Source organism: Schistocerca cancellata, chromosome 5 (assembly GCF_023864275.1).
Source record: "Schistocerca cancellata isolate TAMUIC-IGC-003103 chromosome 5, iqSchCanc2.1, whole genome shotgun sequence".
Classification (NCBI taxonomy): Eukaryota; Metazoa; Arthropoda; class Insecta; order Orthoptera; family Acrididae; genus Schistocerca; species Schistocerca cancellata.
Window position 1 is genome coordinate 491,187,233 of NC_064630.1, and position 26,322 is coordinate 491,213,554.

Here is a 26,322-nt window from a genome sequence, read left to right on the forward strand (position 1 = left end):
TAACTCCATGATAGAAGTAAAACTTTGGACGTCAATCCATCACTAGTTAAAAAGTTCTTGCTGTTGCATAACTTTAGTCATGTTAGTATAATTACTGAATTGTGTAATTCCATATCTAATTTGTCAAAATGCTCATTGATGTAATTTTACACTAAGTCAAGTGTCGATACATTAAGAAGGTGCGATGACTATCTTTCCCTTATCATCATTTATCTCTGCATTATCATCTTTAGAATCAATAATGTACTTGAATATGGTCTTATAACCCGAAACCTAGATTGTGCAGTAACCATAATACAAATTGTGAAGTAAAGCCAGAAACAGTATTTGTTTAGTCAATTTACAATGTTTCACCAAGAATCAAATTCAATTAGAAATAATGTGATACTGATTAAATAGACACAAATGAAGGATTTGGAAGTAGCTAAGCGACGTGTATTGTAGGGTAAAACATTACCGTTCTTACATGTAGCTGGTGTATCCAATCGTTCCACATTATATTTATCACAATTTTTTACAAAAATATTCTGCTTTTTACACGTTAACTGTATCTTAGTCATTGCGCTAATTATTGATGTTTCCTTACTATGTCTTTGATAAAGTAGTGGCACTTTAGATGTTGTTTTTGACTTAAATAGTGATCTCCAACGCTGAGTATGAACTGGACACAAGCCCAAAATCAGTCGTGTACTAAGTAAAATCGTGGCTGGTAGCGGTTATTATTCTACGCCCTATAAAACTAAAGGGTTCAATTGCATACTTCTTAATGTATCGATCCTTGGTTTAATTTAAAATTACTTAAATGAGCATTTTTTACAAATAAAATAATAATAGTAATAGTGTAACGGGGGCCTCCCGTCGGGTAGACCGCTCGCCTGGTGCAAGTCTTTCGATTTGACGTCACTTCGACGACTTGCGCGTCGATGGGAATGAAATGATGATGATTAGGACAACACAACACCGAGTCCCCGAGCGGAGAAAATCTCCGACCCAGCCCGGGCCCTTAGGATTGACAGTCTGTCGCGCTGACCACTCAGCTACCGGGGGCGGACAGTAACAGTAATAAAACAAATAAAATACTATAGGCTCGAAGGCACTGTAGTAGCCATTATATAATTATTGTGTATGGTCACTTAGGTCGTTTACTGTTCTCATCTGTTTCAGGAACTATTTACTCACAGAAAGTATTTTGATGAGATATTTAAGCATGTGTGATGTATATCTCTCACGTTTACTGTCGTACACGAATCATACAAAGTAAAAAGTATGTCTTTAGTGGGCGGAGTATCTAAGAAAGATGCTCACAGATTCGTTTTGTGAGCTGTTAGTTGCACAACACTGCCTCATGCGGTCTGCTAGTATTTGAAAAAAACATATTGTTAACTTAAGTAATCAGCATTACACTCTTATGAAATAGTGATAACAGTAAAGAGCTTTTAAAAATAAATAATTAGGAAGAATATTGTGTAGAGGAAGCATGTTTTGTAACGAGTGTCTCTTCTCAATATAGTAGCCTTCCTTCCTGAGAAGCAGTTGTAGGTAGCACTCACGATGCACTGACATTTGCTTAACTTAATAAAAAAATGGTTGTTAGTAATAATCAGTACTCATTGACTCGATGACTTATTAGTTCGTTGTTTAACAAACCACGTAAAGAAATTAAATATCGTTTATCTATCATAATTTTAAAAATGAATGTGTTCAAAGAAAATTATTTTCTTTTTAAAGTGTTGTTACATGCTAATATAGGTGATAGTGAAGTGCATGGGCAGAGGGTGGGGGACGAGGTTCTAGCTAATATCTGATTGCACTCGGGGGTAATGGTCTCAAAAAGTTTAGAAACCACTGCTCTGTACTGTAGGCTGTGGCAATGTCGAACCCAAATAATAACAATAAAAATCTTAGCAGAAGTATGTTTGGGTTGTATCAGACAAAGCAATGTGTGGCCTTACCGAACAAAACAGACAGCATATTAACTTCAATCAGAAGATATTAATAGGCAAAGATGAAAAGTCTGGACTTAAATGCGGTGAAAAAGTCAGACTTGAAATTTTATAAAACGCATTTTAAACATTCGCTGTTTATTTGTCCCATTACTCATCTACGTGTTTCGGTTATTAACCATCATCCTGATGTCGGGTACAACAGTTTAGTTAAAAGCATAACATATTCCTTTGAAGGAGAACAATATCAAAATTATCCAGTGAAATTGTACAAACACCTTATTTAAGTTGTCTTAGAATACTGACAGTCATATCTCATGTCAAATAGGCAGCCACCACAGAGTTGAATTGTTAGTCAGGGAAGCGTGTGAGAAATATTCAGTTCCACGAAGCATATTAGGTGAGAGATTTAAGACTTTGCGAGAAAACAAATCTCTTTTAGGAAATAATAACTGTTTTTTGGAGAACTTTCAATGATGAATAAGAAACAATATCGTGCCATCATCTCAAAAATTTAAATAGCCAGCTTATATCTTTGAGTAAAAATGAATTTTTAGCTCTAGTGTAGAGATATTCACAGCAACTAAAACTAAAGCACCACTTCAATAAAACAAAAATAGAAAGGGGTGAAGACTTATACTATGATTTTTAAAAGAAGCATGAAGACTTACGGCTGAGGGCAGCAGAAAACATGAGTTTACAGGAAGCATCGAGAAACAAGTTGATTGATTCTTTGACAAAGTAGCTGGGCTGATGGACAAGTTCAAATACGGTCCTGCGAAGATATACACTCCTGGAAATGGAAAAAAGAACACATTGACACCGGTGTGTCAGACCCACCATACTTGCTCCGGACACTGCGAGAGGGCTGTACAAGCAATGATCACACGCACGGCACAGCGGACACACCAGGAACCGCGGTGTTGGCCGTCGAATGGCGCTAACTGCGCAGCATTTGTGCACCGCCGCCGTCAGTGTCAGCCAGTTTGCCGTGGCATACGGAGCTCCATCGCAGTCTTTAACACTGGTAGCATGCCGCGACAGCGTGGACGTGAACCGTATGTGCAGTTGACGGACTTTGAGCGAGGGCGTATAGTGGGCATGCGGGAGGCCGGGTGGACGTACCGCCGAATTGCTCAACACGTGGGGCGTGAGGTCTCCACAGTACATCGATGTTGTCGCCAGTGGTCGGCGGAAGGTGCACGTGCCCGTCGACCTGGGACCGGACCGCAGCGACGCACGGATGCACGCCAAGACCGCAGGATCCTACGCAGTGCCGTAGGGGACCGCACCACCACTTCCCAGCAAATTAGGGACACTGTTGCTCCTGGGGTATCGGCGAGGACCATTCGCAACCGTCTCCATGAAGCTGGGCTACGGTCCCGCACACCGTTAGGCCGTCTTCCGCTCACGCCCCAACATCGTGCAGCCCGCCTCCAGTGGTGTCGCGACAGGCGTGAATGGAGGGACGAATGGAGACGTGTCGTCTTCAGCGATGAGAGTCGCTTCTGCCTTGGTGCCAATGATGGTCGTATGCGTGTTTGGCGCCGTGCAGGTGGGCGCCACAATCAGGACTGCATACGACCGAGGCACACAGGGCCAACACCCGGCATCATGGTGTGGGGAGCGATCTCCTACACTGGCCGTACACCACTGGTGATCGTCGAGGGGACACTGAATAGTGCACGGTACATCCAAACCGTCATCGAACCCATCGTTCTACTATTCCTAGACCGGCAAGGGAACTTGCTGTTCCAACAGGACAATGCACGTCCGCATGTATCCCATGCCACCCAACGTGCTCTAGAAGGTGTAAGTCAACTACCCTGGCCAGCAAGATATCCGGATCTGTCCCCCATTGAGCATGTTTGGGACTGGATGATGCGTCGTCTCACGCGGTCTGCACGTCCAGCACGAACGCTGGTCCAACTGAGGCGCCAGGTGGAAATGGCATGGCAAGCCGTTCCACAGGACTACATCCAGCATCTCTACGATCGTCTCCATGGGAGAATAGCAGCCTGCATTGCTGCGAAAGGTGGATATACACTGTACTATTGCCGACATTGTGCATGCTCTGTTGCCTGTGTCTATGTGCCTGTGGTTCTGTCAGTGTGATCATGTGATGTATCTGACCCCAGGAATGTGTCAATAAAGTTTCCCCTTCCTGGGACAATGAATTCACGGTGTTCTTATTTCAATTTCCAGGAGTGTATAACACAGATGAAAGTAGCTTGAAGCCATATTTGTGAAAACCAAAATGCAAGTTGGGTAATCAGCTTCAGTCAAAAGAGACTCAAACTTCACCCTTTCGCTCTCTATCAACGCTTCTAGCAACCTGTTTACACCACTTTTTGGTTACTCACGCCAGACTGGATAATGATTTGTAAAAGGAAGTACTAATATGAAATGAGTATGATAGTGAAACCAACTGCTTCGATGACTGCCGAGGGTTTTCTGATGCAGCTGAATTTTTTTTTTATAAATCGAGTGAAGCCAAGTGAAAAATATCTTTTCCTATTTTCAAATGTATAAGTGTTTTGCTATAAGACAAAAATGTCTTCAGCAATTTCAACTACGCCTCATCATTGACCAAGTGTGATGATTTGCAAGATCCTTACCCAGATCCCTACGCATCCACCACGACTAGGCCTTCATGTGAAGTAGGGCTACCATACACCAACCAGTCCTCTGTGACGTAGTTTCTCTCGTTCCTCTACTCAGTCATCATTGGATTTGTCTTCAGAACCAGGAGTAGACGAACAGATGGGCGAAGACCATTAATAAGAGTTAGGAGGTTATGCTGGAACAAACATATCTGTGGCTAACTCTTCTAGGACGACTGCAGCAAAACATTTTTGAGTTGATTTCACCACTTCCTAGTTGTCTCAGCACAAAATTTATAATCACTAACATCCTCACTTCATCTCCATAGAAAGCCCAGCTAGAGCAGGATAAATAAAAAAGGAGGAGAGAAAAATTTTGCACCAGCAAAGAAGCGACTAAGAAGATCTCTTACAGAAAAAGAGTAGGGATAAGCTTGAGAATCCTGTTCAACTAAAGGAAGGCTCAGACTTGAAACTCGATGAAAAACAATAAAAATTTTAAAAAAACTAAACGGAGTCTGAAATTTGATGAAACAAGACAGGAAGAGGCACGGCTGACACACTGCATAGTTTGCTATTAAACCTTCGAAGAAGACTGAATTTAATGCCACATTTGTGAGGATTGGTCCCACAAGCTGAACAGTTTGTGTGTGTGTGTGTGATTGATACTAAAGGTTACACAAACATTCTGATTTCTACCTATACTGTTCTAAACTTTAATGTAATGACTTTATTATTATTATACTTCCTTATTTGAGTCAAATTTCTGCCGAACTGTTAACTTAGTACTGACACGTACAACTTATTTTATTTTGGTGTTTACAACCATTTATGGTCCAATTAAAATCTTTTTGTGAGAGAAACTGCTTTTTACAGATTACGATTTCATATCCGATACAGTCTAATTGAATAAAATGAAAAGGGTGGAAAAAAATTGCTGATGATTTTTCTTTAATATGCAACCAGTAGATTGTGGTGCTGATTGTGTTCGCTCCATATATTTCTGCAATATTCGCCACTCAAATAAACAGCGTCAGGTGATGCGATATTTCTTGACTGTATGGTGGTGTTAAAGGAAGAAAAACTACAGGGCTCATTGAATGACAACGCCTAGGTACAAAAATACTGTGGTACGTTCTGATTTTCTCCAGCGGAGGATACAGCAGTGCCGTTACCATCTGACAGTGAGAAGCGGCGGGTCGGTCCGTAATGCCCTGCGGGGACCAGCTGGTGCGCACCACTAGATGCCGCCTGGCTGTGATAGCCAGTTTCTTTTCGTTTTCCTCCGCCAGGAGCGCTGCATCGCCCGCCTTCAGAGGCAACCACTCTACTGCATTGGCAGTAAGAGAGCGGATGAGCGCACAAAGTGCTTTGCCAGGCCCCTCTGTCTGGTTCTTTTCCTTTTTATCGATACAAGTCGTATAGTTATGAGGCACGAGGTATAAGCAGACTCATGGTCCGTAATTGGTATGACATAAGACATAGGGGATATAAAAATGAAGAAGCTGGCATACTATGCTTACTTTCATTCCATAATGTCATATGGGATTATTTTTTGGGGTAATTCATCAAGCCAAGCTAAAGTTTTCCGGGCACAAAAACGTGCAGTAAGAGTTATATGTGGTGTGAACTCAAGAACATCCTTCAGAAGCCTGTTTAAAGAACTAGGGATACTAACTACTGCTTCCCAATATATTTATTCCATAGTGCAATTTGTCATTAAAAATATATCAGTTTTTCTAACCAACAGCTCAATTCATGGAATCAATACTAGAAATAAGAATAATCTTCAAAACGATTCTTGCACAAAAAGGTGTGCATTATTCAGAAACACACTTTTCAATAACTTGCCAGCAGCCATAAAATGCTCAACAACCAATGAAATTCAGTTTAAGAGAAGCCTAAAGGATTTATTGGTGGTCATCTTCTTCTACTCCATTGATGAATTTCTAAATTCAGTAAAAACAACTGATATATAATTTCTGCACAATTTCAGTGGAGTAATGTGTTCATTGTAAATGTCTGTGTGTGTGCGCGCGCGTGTGTGAGTGAGTGTGTGTGTGTGTGTGTGTGTGTGTGTGTGTGTGTAAGTACAATATAACTTCTGCACCATTTCAGTGCAGTAATGTATTCATTGTAAATAACTATTATAGTAGTTGTATTACACGTTTGTTGCCTTATAAATAAATAAGAAATTGTTTCATTTTAAATTCAGTGCATTAGTATTTGTAAAATTACTCTTTCATATAGTCTTCATAAAAAAATGACGATCATTCCACTTGGCACCTGTGGAATGGTACATTAGCTTATGTGTCTTAGTTGTAAATATTTGTCATGATTGTTGTTTTTCAGACATGTTCTACTTCCTGGAGGACCTCCTCACTACGGATCAATTGGAATGAAAGTAAATCTAATCTAATCTAACCTAATCTATTGCTCATGACATCACTCCTGTTATAAAGGATGACTATGAAGCTCAAATATTTACGCCGCATCCCGTTGGTGTTGAGATCGACAGACGGGACAAAAATAAAAGAGTATTTATGATTTACCGTGGTCTGTTTGAGGAAGCAACCGCCATTCACTTCAAATGATTTACGCAAGGAAGGGGGAAACCAAATTCATGGTGGTCATAGCGAAGCTTAATCTCACTCTGAGTTGATTCATTAGCATGCCACTTCTTAACATTCCAAGATCAGTATAAACAGAAAACACAGTTGTACGAAGTTTTCAAAATAAGGCAAAAAGGTTACAGTGTAAATAATTGACTTTCAAACATACAGACTAACTATAATTCATTAGAATTTCATTTATGGATTGACATCATTAAGTATTTCATCATAGAAGAAAATGTTTTTTCTGTCACTGATGGATAAGTTTTTTTTTTCTCTCTAACGCACTGTATTAAAAGGTTGTTTAGGGAATTCCACTCAACCATTCATGTATGTCTCATGAAAAAAGGAAAAAGGAAAAAGTCTTCATTTAGAATAACTTAGAGCCAAGACAGCTACGTTTATACGAACTTTCTTACAAAAACACTTTTAAAAGCGGGTATTACTACACTACTGGCGATTAAAATTGATACACCACGAAGATGACGTGCTACAGACGCGAAATTTAACCGACAGGAAGAAGATGCTGTGATATGCAAATGATTAGCTTTTCAGGGCCGGTGGCGACACCTACAACGTGCTGACATGAGGAAAGTCTCCAAGCGATTTCTCATACACAAACAGCAGCTGACCGGCGTTGCCTAGTGAAACGTTGTTGTGATGCCTCGTGTAAGGAGGAGAAATGCGTACCATCACGTTTCCGACTTTGATAAAGGTCAGATTGTAGCCTATCGCGATTGCGGTTTATCGTATCGCGACATCGCTGCTCGCGCTAGTCGAGATCCAAGGACTGTTAGCAGAATATAGAATCGGTGGGTTCAGGAGGGTAATACGGAACGCCGTGCTGGATCCCAACGGCCTCGTAACACTAGCAGTCGAGATGACAGGCATCTTATCCGCATCGCTGTAGCGGATCGTGGAGCCACGTCTCGATCCCTGAGTCAACAGATGGGGGCGTTTGCAAGACATCAACCATCTGCACGAACAGTTCAAGTGATATAAAATGCAGACAGTTTCAGATAGAAGGGGAAATTACGAACCCAGTGACTGAGTTGGAAAACTTGAGAAGCAAAGTGCGCCTATAAAAACAATTTTACTCGATACACTGGACTCACCGATGTGTTGCTGAAGTATAGAACCGTCGGTTGATAATGTCAGCATACTTTTGATACTCCGCCAGCAAACTGTTACAAATAGTCACAAAATCTGCATAGTGGCCAAGTTGGCGCAGAGGCTGACCTTTTTTTCTCGGTCTCGAGTGGCGCCACTTTAGAGAAGCCAACCTAAAAGACTGGAAGTCTCCCCCACCCTATCGTAAAGAAACCATAGGAGGGGTTATCTTAAGCTCTTCTGTCATGCACAATTCAAGAAAAGTGGTGTGGCGCCGACGTCTGGCAGGGACATGGCGCTGTTTCATGCCACCTTCATGTTAACAAATTAAGCAGTGCACACAGAGGTGGTGTGGCGGAGACGCGCCGCTTCGTGGACTGCGCCACGTACATATTTAGCCACGATGGGCGAACCGAAGCGACGCGTGGCGTAGACATTCAAGTAGTGGGCTACTGTTTACATTAATTTAAGGTCTCAAAATGAGAAGTTCTTTAAAGTTTAACGTAAAGGTCTGAGAAATAATAAAAAATATCCTCAATTTGAAAGGAATCTATATCAGGACAAATATTTGTAAAAAATGTAAGTATCATGAGAAATCACAGTTTGTGTGATATGTTTACCAGTTGGCGTACCTTTGAATGTAAGTATCAACATAAACCATAGTTGTTTGGAATTTTTATCACTTTGAGTATCTTGGCATGTCGACAGACGAGTGACATACTTTGGCTACCAAATGATGTATTATTGAAAAGAGCTCGGGAAAGCGAATAAACTTGAAATTCGATGGCCGGTATACCAATCGCCAATAGACCTGTATCCGAAATAAAGCGTGTTTCCTGGTAGAAACTATGAATTCCGGTGAAGCTGATACTTTTTCTGATGCAAGTTTCAGAAGAAATATATATATTTTTTTCTTGTAGTATGTATCTGATGGCTTTAGGTGGAAACGATATCCTTTCCGCGGACTGCAAAAAAATGTGTTAGAGTTGAAAACTGAGTACACCTCCAGCGTCAAGAGGCATTTACGTCCATAAACATCCACATTACATAAAACATGTGGATGTCCATTTTAGGTCCAGCTAACATAACCTTTAACATCCTAAGAATATTGCGCCACCATTGCCACAATATAGGTTGTGTTTTTTTTTTTTTTTTTTTTTTTACCTACGTCAAAAATTACGACAGATTCCGCTGCTATCTGTAAAGGTTTTCTCAGAAAACCCAAAATCCTATTCTCATTTCCCTGTGAATGAAATTTTTCAAAACAGCTGTCTGTCTCGACAGTAAAAATTAGCTCTTTTCAATATCATATTATGGTACAGAACCAGCTTGAATGCGTATCTTTACAATCTATCTCAGAAAGTTTATATTATGGTTGTACCTCTAATCTAAAAAGCATTATACATTTTACTAACGTCACCGATGCCCATAATTAAACCATCGCTGATTCTATCTCTCTCTCTCTCTCTCTCTCTCTCTCTCTCTCTCTCTCTCTCTCTCAAGTTTCCATGGCGCACAGCTAGATGGCACTCACATCGTTTTCTCTTTTGCAACAGCTTTCAGAAGCAGCTTTTTAATGGCATGAAAAAATAATTACTTCTTCTCCCTTACTTCCTATCTACTTTATAAAAGAAAATATTTAAACTTAAACTACAATTTATTTTACGTGCTGAGACGATATCTGCACCTCGTTTAGAGAAATACACGCAGATTACAAATGAAACTTCGTAATCCTCATCAGGAAAAAAGATCACACGTAAATGTATTAGCTTACAACGTGTTTAATACTACCAGACGTGTTTCGGTTGTGAACGTCCTCTTTGTTTTTTTACCAGTATTTGAAAATAAGATAAAATACTATTTTTTCAAAGATGACGCAGACATTCGTGTAATAACTGTTATAAAAATGTACAGACTGGCGTTTTACCTCGTATAGGATATCGGTATAAAGAAAGCACAGATAGGTGAGCATAAATCAGTTGTTTTGTTCTCCTGTAAAATGTGCTTTTCGTTAGTTACAATGTTGCTCGAGTGAATGATTCAGTTATGCATCATCATTTACAACATGATTAATAATGAGATTTAGTTGGCTAACGTGTTTTGTTTAGTTCTCCAGCGATGTTCTGCCATGCGTTTTCTTGCACACTGCAGTTATCATGGTCTGCGCGATTATGAACGTATAATTTGAAAGTAATGTGCTATTACTTTTAGTAACTGGAAACTGTGTTTGGACTAGAATCTCTAGATAGAAATGTGAATGCAAGTACTTTTAAATTCCAATTGAAATGTCTGGTCTAGAATCGTCGTAGCTAACTTACATATGAACATGAACATATTTACACAAATTACCTTTTAGGCATGTCATTTTAATTAATCTCAAACGATTCTGACTGTAAATTAAATTGAAAATAAACAATGGTTATCAATAATATTCAGAATGGCTTTGTCATGAAACAATCACACACAACGACTAACTTGCGCAACGAAAATGTGCCCTGTCGTAAATACGCATCCACTGAATTTACATGGAAATTTAGTAATGGAAACTGATCCTAATCCTCTCAACGGTTCATTTAGACAATGCAGTAGATCATTACCTTGCAACGGGTAACTTGGCTCTGCTCTGTCTGCACAGCATGAATGATGATCTGAAATAAACGACTGGGCGGCAGTTTGCCTTTTTGTCTTATTTTTCAGGCTGTTTCTTGCAAATTAGACTTTGGTCTCTTTTCTAAAAATATGGTTCACTGTCCACGCAATCGCGCAAGGCGAGGCAGTGCTGACTTTGCTAAATATATCTTTTCACTTAATAATGGGGTTAAGCTTCATAAAATATTTATAAATAAATAGGAAAGTTTTCTGCGACTATATTTAATCCTTTTAATGTCACAAACGGAACTTGAACTAACATGAAAAAATGGTTCAAATGGCTCTGAGCACTATGGGACTTAACATCTTAGGTCATCAGTCCCCTAGAACGTAGAACTACTTAAACCTAACTAACCTAAGGACATCACAAACATCCATGCCCGAGGCAGGATTCGAACCTGCGACCGTAGCAGTCCCGCGGTTCCGAACTGCAGCGCCTAGAACCGCAAGACCACCGCGGCCGGCGACTGACATGAACGATAACCTTTTCGTAGCACTGCCATTCATCATAAATTTATTTGTTCACACAACACAGGGTCTATCAAAAAAAAAAACTGCCCGATTTAAAAAAAAATCATGACTATTATGTTATTTGAGATATGTGCGTGAACAACGTACTGTTGGAAAGAGAAAACTCTCAAGTTTTAAATTGTTCGCGCTACGTAGCAGCAGTGTGCGCCCACAACAGAAAGCGTTTTGTGTTCTATGTTTTGCGCAGTGGGTGTCAGTAATAACTGTTCGTACTAGATATGGTGTGGATCTTCCAACAGCTCAGAGCATTAGACGATGGCACGAACAACTCCGAGAAACAGGTTGTTTGTGTATAGGCAAATAGCTGTCCCCGAATGTCTGACACAGACGTCGAACGCATCCTCCATTGTTTCACAAGAAGTCCGCAGAAATCCGTTTGCCGTGCAGCTCGACAGCTCAACATGCCCCCGTTGTCAAATGGTTCAAAAGGTTCTGAGCACTATGCGACTTAACTTCTGAGGTCATCAGTCGCCTAGAACTTAGAACTAAGTAAACCTAACTAACCTAAGGACATCACACACATCCAAGCCCGAGGCAGGATTCGAACCTGCGACCGTAGCGGTCGCTCGGCTCCAGACTGCAGCGCCCCCACTCCGGCCGGCCCCCCGTTGTCCACCTGGCGTGTGCTACGTCGACGTTTACACAGGACACCATACAAAATTCAGCTACTGCAAACTCTTCGTGAAGTTAACAAACAACAACGTGTGGAGTTCTGTAATTTCGTTCTTGGCGAAATGGAGGATGACAGTTTCCTTCCACGCTTAGTGTTTAGTGACGAGCCAACATTCCATTTAGATGTAAAGAGGAACCGTCATAAAGTGAGAATATGGGGTACGTAACAACCACAGGTCTTTTGCACAGTTTCACTGGAAGAGGTGTATGGTCCATTTTTCTTTGATACACCCTGTACATTACATAGATTACGTGAAGTTTACCCTTTGTTTTCCTAATTAAATACTTTTATCTGACAGTGGTGGGAGGAAACTAATTAGAATACTGAACACATGACTGATGATTCATCCTGAAAACCAAGACGCAGCTGTTGTTAGACACAAAAAAATCTGTGCACTACAATACTTCACTATTATCGCTTGCACCAAATAAAAATTGATTTATGTTACTTTCTTCCAAAAGAGACGTCCCTCTATAAATTCGTGTCGAAATCATTTTCTGTCCACAGTCACACCAGAGAGCATCGAAACCACAGTTCCTTTCTGCGTGGTACCTCCTCCATTCAGGTTTCTTAATCTGTCGTAATGTAATTCTCTCTCGCCCTCTCAGGCCGACATCTGCTACTGACCTTTAGAAGAGCACTTCATTCAATTCATGGACGAAGCCCGATTTACGCGGTTACCAGTGTACAGTTACTAATGACGTAGGAGCACAAAATATGTCTTAATCTGGAGAAGAAATTTGTGAGAATGTATGTTTAGATCACAGGATTGTATGGAAACGAATCATAGACTAAGAGAAAACGAACAAAAAGATACTCGAACCGTATGAGTTTTGGTAATGTAAAACAATGTTGAAGTTATGTTCTCTGATGAGATAAGAAATGATGTTATCCACAGAAATTATGGGGAGAGTAACATCTGGAAAGTGTTGTCAAGAATGATGGGCAGGATGGTACGACATGTGTTAAGACATTATAAGGTCACCAGCTTCTTTTTGGCAGTCAATAAAAATTATATGGTTCTCGTTTTATTCGACAAGTCATCCTGCGTACTTGCACACTGGATATTTTTCACACTGAAGTCTTTAATAGTCGATATGTTACGCAACAAAGGCTTCGAGTGCAAGCAAAGTGATCTTTGGTTATTTGTTGTATTATCGTTGTAGTGTAGCACACGAGTATTAAGTGAAGGAGCCTGATGTCGGTCACGCTTAAGCGGTCTGAATAGCTGGCAGGACACAGAGAAGCAAACGCAGAGGATGTTGATTTTTGGAAATACGGTTTTGTAAAGGTTGATTTTAGAAGCGTAGCGTATTCAGGTAATGTTGTCGGTGCACTGCTTGCTCATGAGTAATTTATGCTACACTCCTGGAAATGGAAAAAAGAACACATTGACACCGGTGTGTCAGACCCACCATACTTGCTCCGGACACTTCGAGAGGGCTGTACAAGCAATGATCACACGCACGGCACAGCGGACACACCAGGAACCGCGGTGTTGGCCGTCGAATGGCGCTAGCTGCGCAGCATTTGTGCACCGCCGCCGTCAGTGTCAGCCAGTTTGCCGTGGCATACGGAGCTCCATCGCAGTCTTTTACACTGGTAGCATGCCGCGTCAGCGTGGACGTGAACCGTATGTGCAGTTGACGGACTTTGAGCGAGGGCGTATAGTGGGCATGCGGGAGGCCGGGTGGACGTACCGCCGAATTGCTCAACACGTGGGGCGTGAGGTCTCCACAGTACATCGATGTTGTCGCCAGTGGTCGGCGGAAGGTGCACGTGCCCGTCGACCTGGGACCGGACCGCAGCGACGCACGGATGCACGCCAAGACCGTAGGATCCGACGCAGTGCCGTAGGGGACCGCACCGCCACTTCCCAGCAAATTAGGGACACTGTTGCTCCTGGGGTATAGGCGAGGACCATTCGCAACCGTCTCCATGAAGCTGGGCTACGGTCCCGCACACCGTTAGGCCGTCTTCCGCTCACGCCCCAACATCGTGCAGCCCGCCTCCAGTGGTGTCGCGACAGGCGTGAATGGAGGGACGAATGGAGACGTGTCGTCTTCAGCGATGAGAGTCGCTTCTGCCTTGGTGCCAATGATGGTCGTATGCGTGTTTGGCGCCGTGCAGGTGAGCGCCACAATCAGGACTGCATACGACCGAGGCACACAGGGCCAACACCCGGCATCATGGTGTGGGGAGCGATCTCCTACACTGGCCGTACACCACTGGTGATCGTCGAGGGGACACTGAATAGTGCACGGTACATCCAAACCGTCATCGAACCCATCGTTCTACCATTCCTAGACCGGCAAGGGAACTTGCTGTTCCAACAGGACAATGCACGTCCGCATGTATCCCGTGCCACCCAACGTGCTCTAGAAGGTGTAAGTCAACTACCCTGGCCAGCAAGATCTCCGGATCTGTCCCCCATTGAGCATGTTTGGGACTGGACGAAGCGTCGTCTCACGCGGTCTGCACGTCCAGCACGAACGCTGGTCCAACTGAGGCGCCAGGTGGAAATGGCATGGCAAGCCGTTCCACAGGACTACATTCAGCATCTCTACGATCGTCTCCATGGGTGAATAGCAGCCTGCATTGCTGCGAAAGGTGGATATACACTGTACTAGTGCCGACATTGTGCATGCTCTGTTGCCTGTGTCTATGTGCCTGTGGTTCTGTCAGTGTGATCATGTGATGTATCTGACCCCAGGAATGTGTCAATAAAGTTTCCCCTTCCTGGGACAATGAATTCACGGTGTTCTTATTTCAATTTCCAGGAGTGTATTTGATAAATGATTCGGGTTGGTTAGTCTGAGTGCCGAGACGAGATTAAACAAAATTGTCTGCTCACACGCTTCGACTCAGAGTCATAGATTAACCGCTCCTTTAGCATTTCATTAACGAGTTACATGCAGAGCTATATTTCTTGTTGTTGTTGTTGTTGTGGTCTTCAGTCCTGAGACTGGTTTGATGCAGCTCTCCACGCTACTCTATCCTGCGCAAGCTTCTTCATCTCACAGTACCTACTGCAACCTACATCCTTTTGAATCTGCTTAGTGTATTCATCTCTTGGTCTCCCTCTACGATTTTTACCCTCCACGCTGCCCTCCAATACTAAATTTGTGATCCGTTGATGCCTCAGAACATGGCCTACCAACCGATCCCTTCTTCTAATCAAGTTGTACCACAAACTCCTCTTCTCCCCAATCCTATTCAGTACCTCCTCATTAGTTATGTGATCTACCCATCTAATCTTCAGCATTCTTCTGTAGCACCACATTTCGAAAGCTTCTATTCTCTTCTTGTCCAAACTATTTATCGTCCATGTTTCACTTCCATACATGGTTACACACCATACAAATACTTTCAGAAACGACTTCCTGACACTTAAATCTATACCCGATGTTAACAAATTTCTCTTCTTGAGAAACGCTTTCCTTGCCATTGCCAGTCTACATTTTATATCCTCTCTACTTCGGCCATCATCAGTTATTTTGCTCCCCAAATAGCAAAACTCCTTTACCGCTTTAAGTGTCTCATTTCCTAATCTAATTCCCTCAGCATCACCCGACTTAATTCGACTTCATTCCATTATCCTCGTTTTGCTTTTGTTGATGTTCATATTATATCCTTTTAAGACACTGTCCATTCTGTTCAACTGATCTTCCAAGTCCTTTGCTGTCTCTGACAGAATTACAATGTCATCGGCGAACCTTAAAGTTATTACTTCTTCTCCATGGATTTTAATACCTACTCCGAATTTTTCTTTTGTTTCCTTTACTGCTTGCTCAATATACAGATTTAATAACATCGGGGAGAGGCTACAGCCCTGTCTCACTCCCTTCCCAACCACTGCTTCCCTTTCATGTCCCTCGATTCTTATAACCGCCATCTGGTTTCTGTACAAATTGTAAATAGCCTTTCGCTCCCTGTAGTTTACTCCTGCCACCTTCAGAATTTGAAAGAGAGTATTCCAGTCAACATTGTCAAAAGCTTTCTGTAAGTCTACAAATGCTAGAAATGTAGGTTTGCCTTTTCTTAATCTAGCTTCTAAAATAATTCGTAGGGTCAGTATAGCCTCACGTGTCCCCATATTTCTACGGAATGCAAACTGATCTTCCCCGAGGTCGTCATCTACCAGTTTTTCCATTCGTCTGTAAAGAATTCGCGTTAGTATTCTGCAGCCATGACTTATTAAACTGATAGTTCGGTAATTTTCACATCTGTCAACGCCTGCTTTCTTTGGGATTGGAATTATTATATTCTTCTTGAAGTCTGAGCGTATTTCAACTGTCTCATACATTTTGCTCACCAGGTGGTAGAGTTTTGTCAGGACTGGCTCTCCCAAGGCTGTCAGTAGTTCTAATGGAATGTTGTCTACTCCTGGGGCCTTGTTTCGACTCAGGTCTTTCAGTGCTCTGTCAAACTCTTCACGCAGTATCGTATCTCCCATTTCATCTTCATCTTCATCTACATCCTCTTCCATTTCCATAATATTTTCCTCAAGTACATCGCCATTGTATAGACCCTCTATATACTCTTTCCACCTTTCTGCTTTCTCTTCTTTGCTTAGAACTGGGTTTCCATCTGAGCTCTTGATATTCATACAAGTCGTTCTCTTTTCTCCAGAGGTCTCTTTAATTTTCCTGTAGGCAGTATCTATCTTACCTCTAGTGAGATAAGCCTCTATATCCTTACATTTGTCCTCTAGCCATCCCTGCTTAGCCATTTTGCACTTCCTGTCGATCTCATTTTTGAGACGTTTGTATTCCTTTTTGCCTGCTTCATTTACTGCATTTTTATATTTTCTCCTTTCGTCAATTAAATTCAATATTTCCTCTGTCACCCAAGGATTTCTATTAGCCCTCGTATTTTACCTACTTGATCCTCTGCTGCCTTCACTACTTCATCCTTCAAAGCTACCCATTCTTCTTCTACTGTATTTCTTTCCCCCATTCTTGTCAATTGTTCCCTTATGCTCTCCCTGAAACTCTGTGTAACCACTGGTTTAGTCAGTTTATCCAGGTCACATCTTCTTAAATTCCCACCTTTTTGCAGTTTGTTCAGTTTTAATCTACCGTTCATAAGCAATAGATTGTGGTCAGAGTTCACATCTGCACCTCGAAATGTCTTACAATTTAAAACCTGGTTCCTTAATCTCTGTCTTACTATTATATAATCTATCTGATACCTTTTAGTATCTCCAGGGTTCTTCCATGTATACAACCTTCTTTGATGATTCTTGAACCAAGTGTTAGCTATGATTAAGTTATGATCTGCGCAAAATTCTAGCAGGCGGCTTCCTCTTTCATTTCTTACCCACAATCCATATTCACCTATTACGTTTCCTTCTCTCCCTTTTCCTACTACCGAATTCCAGTCACCCATGACTATTAAATTTTCGTCTCCCTTCACTATCTGAATATTTCTTTTATTTCATCATACATTTCTTCAATTTCTTCGTCATCTGCAGAGCTAGTTGGCATATAGACTTGTAATACTGTCTTAGGCGTGGGCTTCGTGTCTATCTTGGCCACAACAATGCGTTCGCTGTGCTGTTTGTAGTAGCTTACCCGCTTTCCTATTGTTTTATTCATTACCCCTATTTGATTTTGTATTTATAACCCTGTATTCACCTGACCAAAAGTCTTGTTCCTCCTGCCACCGAACTTCACTAATTCCCACTATATCCAACTTTAACCTATCCATTTCCCTTTTTAAATTTTCTAACCTACCTGCCAGATTAAGGGATCTGACATTCCACGCTCCGATCCGTAGAACGCCAGTTTTCTTTCTCCTGATAACAACGTCCTCCTGAGTAGTCCCCGCCCGGAGATCCGAATGGGGGACTATTTTACCTCCGGAATATTTTACCCAAGAGGACGCCATCATCATTTATCCATACAGTAAAGCTGCATGCCCTCGGGAAAAATTACGGCTGTAGTTTCCCCTTGCTTTCAGCCGTTCGCAGTACCAGCACAGCAAGGCCGTTTTGGTTAATGGCTCAAATGGTTCTGAGCACTATGGGACTTAATAGCTATGGTCATCAGTCCCATAGAACTTAGAACTACTTAAACTTAACTAACCTAAGGACAGCACACAACACCCAGTCATCACGACGCAGAGAAAATCCCTGACCCCACCGGGAATCGAACCCGGGAACCCGGGCGCGGGAAGCGACAACGCTACCGCACGACCACGAGCTGCGGACTTTGGTTAGTGTTACAAGGCCAGTTCAGTCAATCATCCAGACTGTTGCCCCTGCAACTACTGAAAAGGCTGCTGCCCCTCTTCAGGAACACGTCTGTCTGGCCTCTCAACAGATACCCCTCCGTTGTGGTTGCTATCTGTATCGCTGAGGCACGCAAGCCTCCCCACCAACGGCAAGGTCTATGGTTCATGGGGGGGGGGGGGGCTATATTTCTTATAAGACGTAAATTTTGTAAAGATTAATGTAATCGTTGTAAGTCAGTTTCGTAATTCAATTTTTTAATGCTAGTCTCTTTTATATTTTTCAGTAGTTTCTGTCTCTTTCAACGTCACCTTATTAAAGTTTTGTAATAGAGCGTCTCCACATTGCACTTATCGAACATGGTTTTTTAAGGCTCATATTATGATATGCTTATCACTGCTGCTTTTCCTTGAATTTAAGCTGATTTTTGGCTGCACTGCATTCTAACATTCACCACTTGTCGAGCAACACCGATTTTTGGTTGCCTCAATATAATTTAAGGAAGTTTGCAGGGGACAGTTGAACATCACTGTCATGACACAGTAAGACAGTTAAGCGTTGCATTTCAAATTGTCATCTGGGTTATCTCAGTCAAAGTTTAATTCAGATCTCCATTACTTTGACAGAAATTGTTACTCTTACACTGCAGTGTTACATGTTCGTGTGTGTGTCATTCGGTGTTCGAAATTTTACTTAGTTTTGAAATGCAATATACAGGGCATTTTAACACAAGCGTTTTAAACATTTATTTTTTTCAAAGTTGAGTTTGCAACATTATGTAGATTTTTACTCGGCTAGTTTTGTGTTATAACTAATAGACCCGTACTGTGACGTCACGCATTACAGCATTGTTCACTGCGCTGCACAATACCGAGTTTCACAGGATAACTACTTCAGTACACAATTTAGATTTTTTAAATTGTTTTTAGTAACAGTTTTTTGGCCGGCCGTTGTGGCCGAGCGGTTCTAGGCGCTTCAGTCCGGAACCACGCTGCTGCTACTGTCGCTCGTTCGAATCCTGCCTCGGGCATGGATGTGTGTAATGTCCTTAGGTCAGTTAGGTTTTAGTAGCTCTAAGTCCAGGGACTGATGACCTCAGATGTTAAGTTCCATAGTGCTCAGAGCCATTTGAACCATTTTTGAACTGTTACTTGGAATACAGTTATATAATTTCAGATGGAGATGGCTAATCTTTCATCGCGTAGGGTTTACTTAACCATATCGCCTGCATTGTTCAGTTGAAACAATGTGCACATTGGAATACATAGACACAGACCTTCATCAGCACAAAAAATAAGAAAAACAGTTACGAGATCTAGAGTGAATTCCATGGTACCCGAGGGAACAATAGGGGGTGAAAATTGTAGGTGAAGGCAGAGCTTGGAACACATCTAACAAATAAATGAATAGTTCAGTCGCAGATAGACACAAGAAAAAGACTGTCAAACAAGTAAGCTTCCGGCCAAAAAGGTCTTCATACGAATTAGACAACTACACACATACGCGAGGCCTCGGTAGCCAGAAAATGGTCATGCGTGAGTTGCGTTGCGTGAGTGTTTGTGTGTATGTTGGCTATTACGGATGAAGGCCATTTTATCCAAAAGATTTCTTGTTTGAAACTTCTTGGCAGATTAAAACTGTGTGCCGGACCGAGACTCGAACTCGGGACCTTTGCCTTTCGCGGGCAAGTGCTCTACCAACTGAGGTACCGAAGCACGACTCACGCCCCATCCTCACAGCTTAAATTCCGCCAGTACCTCGTCTCCTACCTTCCAAACTTCACAGTTATCCTGCGAACTGTGTAGAACTAGCACTTCTGCAAGAAAGCTTTCTTGTTTGACAATCATTTTGTTGTGCCTACCTGTGACTCAGCATCTCCGATATATGGTGAGTAGCAATCTATGCTTTTCACAATATTGTCATTATTCCATTCTGGATTTTACATTGGTTCAACAAATAAGTGCTGCTCTAAGATGAAGAGACAGTCGTTGGGGGCCTGACCAAACCAGATTACAGGTGACCCCTCTGCCCCCAAAGAGAAATATTTATAGACGCTTATATTGGGGAATGGTACTGAGCATAGTGAGAAAGAGTCATTTAATGAAAATCACGGTAGAAATAGAGGCGTGTGGCGTCAGAGCTCGATCTTCCTGATCTGGTCCTTGGTGACCTCCTCGGACTTGTGCCCGCCGGCCGCCCGCTCCTCCGCGGCGCGCCGCTCCTCCTCCTGGGCGAAGAGCCGGCGCTGCTCGTCGCGGATCTCCTCCTCCGCCCGCAGCTCTGCGGCGCGCGCCTCGGCCAGCGCCGCCTCCCAGAAGGCCACGCGCTCGCCGCGCACGCCGCCGCTCTCCAGGTCCAGCGTCTCCCCGAGCAGCAGGTACGAGTAGTTCGCAAACACCGCGTCGTGCCACGAGAAGTCGTCCAGCACCGGGTCCGGCTCCGGAGTCGGGTCCCTGCAGGAACGCCCACTTTGATCAGCTAATGTGTAACTGCGTTACCTGAACGTTAGGTGCGTTGCATATCTATCTGGCGTTACCTCATTCTGACCTCTCTGTTACCATACGCGATCTAGGGTGACCAACTCTCCCGTATTTCCTGAGATCTGCCATATTACAGCAATTTTTTTTATCCTCCCGATTCCCTTACTGACCACCTGTGTCTCTTGTGTTTTTCGTTGGTGACCACTGTTACAAATACTAATCCCGCAACTCAGATATAACCTGTTTCTGGGTGCCGAGGCCTCGAGTATGTGTGTGGTTGTCTAATTCGGACGAAGGCCTTTCTGGCCGAAAGCTTACTTGTTTGACAGTCTTTTTGTTGTGTCTCTCTGCGAAAAATGGTTCAAATGGCTCTGAGCACTATGGGACTCAACTGCTGTGGTCATAAGTCCCCTAGAACTTAGAACTACTTAAACCTAACTAACCTAAGGACAGCACACAACACCCAGCCATCACGAGGCAGAGAAAATCCCTGACCCCGCCGGGAATCGAACCCGGGATCCCGGGCGTGGGAAGCGAGAACGCTACCGCACGACCACGAGATGCGGGCGTCTCTCTGCGACTCAACTATTCATTTATATAGGTAGTTCAGATTCGCCGACAGATCTCGAAGTGTTTTCGTATAACAATCGATACTATTTTCTACATATAATCATTTTTCTGTTCGTGTTTCTACAGAAAGAAGACTGATTGGCTGAAAGGAACGTGGGGAGCGGAAGGAGAATGACATGGTTTACACGTGAAGAGGGGTCATAAGAGGAGGAATATTTACTTGCTTTTCGGTCAGTACTAGCCACCCACCGATGCACTCGCCTCGTACCGATCAGCAGCTGTACTTTAGATAAGACTTGAAAGTAAAATGCACTCTCGAATGTGGATCTTAGAGACATTCATGTTCAGACACACCCATCACATTATTTAAATGCGTTTTTAATGTTCACCCTATATAAAGTGCCGTGTAACCTACAGAACACTTCATTTCTACGTAGTTATCTTCCTACATTTATGCAAAATTGAAACTGTCAATGGTTAATTCAGATTTTATTCAAAAATCATTAATTTCTAACGTGAAACAGACAGATGTCGTTCTAAAAATAAAAAAGTACAATAAAGATTCATCACTAAGCGCTAGAAAACGTAATTTCTACAAAACGTAATTTCCCCTCCAAAAAACGAAAATTAAAAAAACAGTGCAAGACAAAAACAAATCAAATTCCACTTCAAAACTTCATCGAGGTTATATAAAACATGTTTCTGTTATTTTTAAACAACTCTCGCACTTATCAGTAACAACAGGAAACTCTTTCCTTTCATAATGAAGAAGAACATTCTGTTAAGTACAATATAACAACAATAATTATAGAGAGTTTTTATGTTTGTGCATATAAACTGTACATGCGACATAAGAAATTGCTTTGTGTAGAACTTAGGCGATCAACTAATTTTTATTACTTATAAATTACAGTTTATATTTTGTAAGGACATCAAATACACATGAACTAATACTGAACGATCTAATTATATGAAAAACAAACAAAAAACAAAGAGAAACCGTCTGGTCCCAGTTTATCTCATACGTTCATTTGTGTTTCTTTCCCTACCAATGCTACCGTAATCCCACCATTAACAGATTCATTTATATACTGTACAAAAACAACAGAACCGTTGTTTTGGTAGAACGTAACTCTGCCACCTCCCACTTACTGACACAATCAATGTTGGTAATTCATAAATTAACTTCCGATTGGCCATTAACAAAAGAGAAAAGTACGTAGCTTCTTATGATTGTACTTACGTCTTGATATTACTTCTGCACATAGATGCCAACCAAGCTGAGACATTTGTTGCACCGTGAAACTTCTTTATCAATTCATCAAATAATGGTACCGCCTTGTGCTTTGGCCACTTGTTGAGAGCATCCTTGAGCTCATCGTCTGTCGTGAATTGTTAAATAGTCAGCCAGATCTTCATCTTGGTGAAGAGATTAAAGTCGTTTGGTGACAATTCAAAACTATGGGGAGGATGATGAAAATCTCCCAATAAAATAGACCGAATATAGTGAGTTTCTCAAAATATATGCAAAGTCTGTTTTCTGACAATCTTTGGTAAATATCCTTTACCATTTCTCCTGTTGCTTTCTCTCTAATGGAATTTATTATAATACTAATATTGTCTGCAAAAGTACCAACTACGTTTGTTGAATGTTAATTGGAAGGTAATTCACATGTACAAGGAATAGGAGTGGACCCAAAATTGAACCCTAAGGTCCGCCTTTGTGATTTCTACCCAGTCCCTGAAATTTTCTACGCTTCTGAAATTGTTTGACTTATTCAGGAAAACCTTTTGCATTCTGTTTGTTACGATTCAAACCAGCTGTGCATAAACCCATAAATTCAATAACGCGTGAGTTTTTCTAGGAGAGAACCATTATCTATGGACTCAAACGCCTTGCAAAGACCACAGAAAATACCAACTACTGATATTTTATAAGTTAAGACAGAAATTCGTCTCCCTCTTCATGGCAGCGGTGAAGGAATGTTAAGGCCGAACCTATTCATTCAGTTTTGTGGACATTAGTCAGACGTTTTGGTAGCCACGGTGCGCAAAACTTATGACAATCTAACCTGTCTGTGACGATGTTAGAAAGGATGACAGTGATAGAGGGGTGTCCACGAAATGAGAAACACATCTTCAGAAAATTTGGCAACACGTTCATAGCCACCACGCTCACTTGCATCACTCATATCTCACCGACCACATTCATTATGTATATGTGTGTGACCAGGCTTGGATTTTCTCCATCACTCCCTCACAACACCATCACTCGTATCTTATTCCCCATACTCAAGATAATCTGAATCTAAGTCTCATCATCGATTCCTTCTATTTGCAGAAAGCGTATAACACAACGTATCTCACAAATGGAGGGAGCCTCAGTTACATCGGACATTTTGGTCGCTTGCTACTTACGCACCTTTTCCAACCATGCAAGAGCAATTAAGCTAGAAGCATTTGTTTGTTTTTAACAACCAATTGTATGTTAGTTTATGAATAGCCTTTGGAATTTCTCGCTACAGGTGATAAATATTCAATGACGAAACTGGAGAGTTTTAGACAATGAAAGTGTGGGTCGAATGCTACCAAAGTCATACTCTAGCATTTCTGTGCCGGTGGGATATGCGAGTCCTGCAGATGAATAATGATGTGAGAACACAGTGGCTGATACCTGTAATTAAGGTTGCTGATACCTTTTCTTGTGGCGATGGTAACACAGTAAAACGAGAGGACGTGCACTTGCGCAAAGGCAGTTTCATTGGCATAAGGGACGTGGGAACATCGTACCGACAGATCGCGCAGACAGAGAACGAGTGGTGACGAGATGGATTCAGGACAGCACTGCGGCAAGAAAAGAAGGCGTTTGCTTCCACAAGGAGTAGGCGATGAGAAGATCATAAAATGCCTCGTTCGAGTGCCTGTTTGTTTTCACTCCGATGCTTTTGAATTCACGCCGTAGCCACCGACTGAACACTGCCTCTGGTTTCGCCGACCTTCGTAAGCGGTGACCCACGCGCTGTTATTGGGTGGTACTGACAACGCTAGGAAGAGTCACGAGTCATGGAGTGCTGTCCGGGGAGGCTCTTAGTGGCATGCCGTCGGTGAGTGCGATAACAAAGTTGTCTAGAGGCTCCACGGTGGCTATGTCGAGTTTCAGCGTTTGCTGTAGTCCTGGTTTTGTGTTTGATTCCGCAGGACATGGTCGTAACTTGGGAGCCTGGAGTTGGTAAAAGGTTTCATTGTTTCTCTAGTTTAATTACTGCTGCTTCATATGTTTAGTTACTTCGCACAGTAAAGGTACAAGCCGGTGAGTTGTGCTGTTGCTTCCTAGTGTTCGGTGGTGTGTTCGCAGATCGTTACACCGTTGTCGACGAATTTGTTAGTAGCGTTTTTAATTTACTAAGTTATGACTGACTCACCATTTACACGAAGGTAATCACCGGATGGCACAACACCGCGAAGAATAACCCTGCTTTAGGTTGCTGCTGTGTGTAAGAGTAGGGACTGACTGCAACAACAGGGTTAAAAAACTAAAAACTAAACTCCATCCGAACAGGCCTTGGAAGGCCCAACGGTACCGACCGGCCGCCGTGTCATCCTCAGCCACAGGCGTCACTGGATGCGTATATGGAGGGGCACGTGGTCAGCACACCGCTTCCCGGCCGTATGTCAGTTTACGATACCAGAGCCTCTACTTCTCAATCACGTAGCTCCTCAGCTTCCCACAGAAGGGGTAAGTCCACCCCGCTTGCCAACAGCGCTCGGCAGACTGGATGTTCAGCCATCTAAGTGCTAGCCCAGCCCGACAGCGCTTAACTTCGGTGATCGGACGGGAACCGGTGTTACCACTGTGGCAAGGCCGTTGACCTAACAACAAGGTTAGCTGCTGCCAAATAGGCTTTGCTTGCGACGGTTGGGTTGACTAACGCTTAGTTCGCGTAGGTAACCAGCGGAGGCAAGTAATACAGCGTTTGTGAATACGTACACTCTAACAAATGTTCAAATGTGTGTGAAATCTTATGGGATTTAACTGCTAACGTCATCAGTCCCTAAGCTTACACACTACTTAAACTAAATTATCGTAAGGACAAACACACACACCCATGCCCGAGGAAGGATTCGAACCTCCGCCGGAACCAGCCGCACACACGCTAACACAGCTTTGTGATTTTTGCTTCATCGATCGGGTCGTTTTCTGCAATCGGTTATCAGAGTAAGTGTTGTGGAGCGTAATCACTTGATCCAGATTTGGTTTTGAGCCAGCGGACCTTGCAGTGTGGAAGGATTGCTACGGTTCTGAATTACGTTTTTGTATGGTCAGGCGATTCCGCAAATGGAATTGCGTTTTGAAATGGTTTCATTCTGATCGCGAGTGGCACCCGCCCTGTTGATTGCTACTTACGCAAGGACGTGTTATTGTACAACTGTTCCGTCTTCTGTGGCCTGGTGCCTTATCGAGAAAAGTTGTGCTGATCCTTCGTTAATCTAGCAGTTTTGCACAACTATTTAATTACGGTTATACTGTAATGATTGATCTGGGTACTGTCGCCCTGAAGGGGGGTTAACCCACACCATACAGTTGGTCTGATTAGCCAACAGTACGCACAGCGGTAGAGCACCATACAAGTGAAAACATATTGCTGTGCGACGTATTTAGTCAAAGTGGCGAGGCAGACATTTCTATACAAAGCCGCCTGTGGGCCTGTTGTGTGGCCGCATTGCGCTGAGAGAGTGCAGTGTCAACAGAGCAATTCTGTGCGACCCTTCTTAAGGCCGTTGACTTCTGAAGTTACCGATATCACCCGCTTGTTAAGCTGTATTTTAATTGACATAACGATCGTATTTGAATACTATTTTAGTACAGTAGCTTATTTTATTTCCTTCTTTGTTACTAGTCTGCCAATGCACCTTTG

General features: G+C 42.5%; 1 protein-coding gene across 1 annotated transcript in view; it reads right to left on the bottom strand.

Annotated features, from left to right (window-relative positions):
* Nucleotides 1-20,490: 20,490 nt before the first annotated feature.
* The window catches only part of LOC126188619 (venom carboxylesterase-6-like), a 122,465-nt gene continuing 116,633 nt past the window's right edge, over nt 20,491-26,322 (bottom strand). The window contains exon 10 of the mRNA XM_049930221.1: nt 20,491-20,809. Coding sequence (XP_049786178.1) covers nt 20,491-20,809 — 319 coding nt within the window. The remainder of the gene's footprint in view (nt 20,810-26,322) is intronic.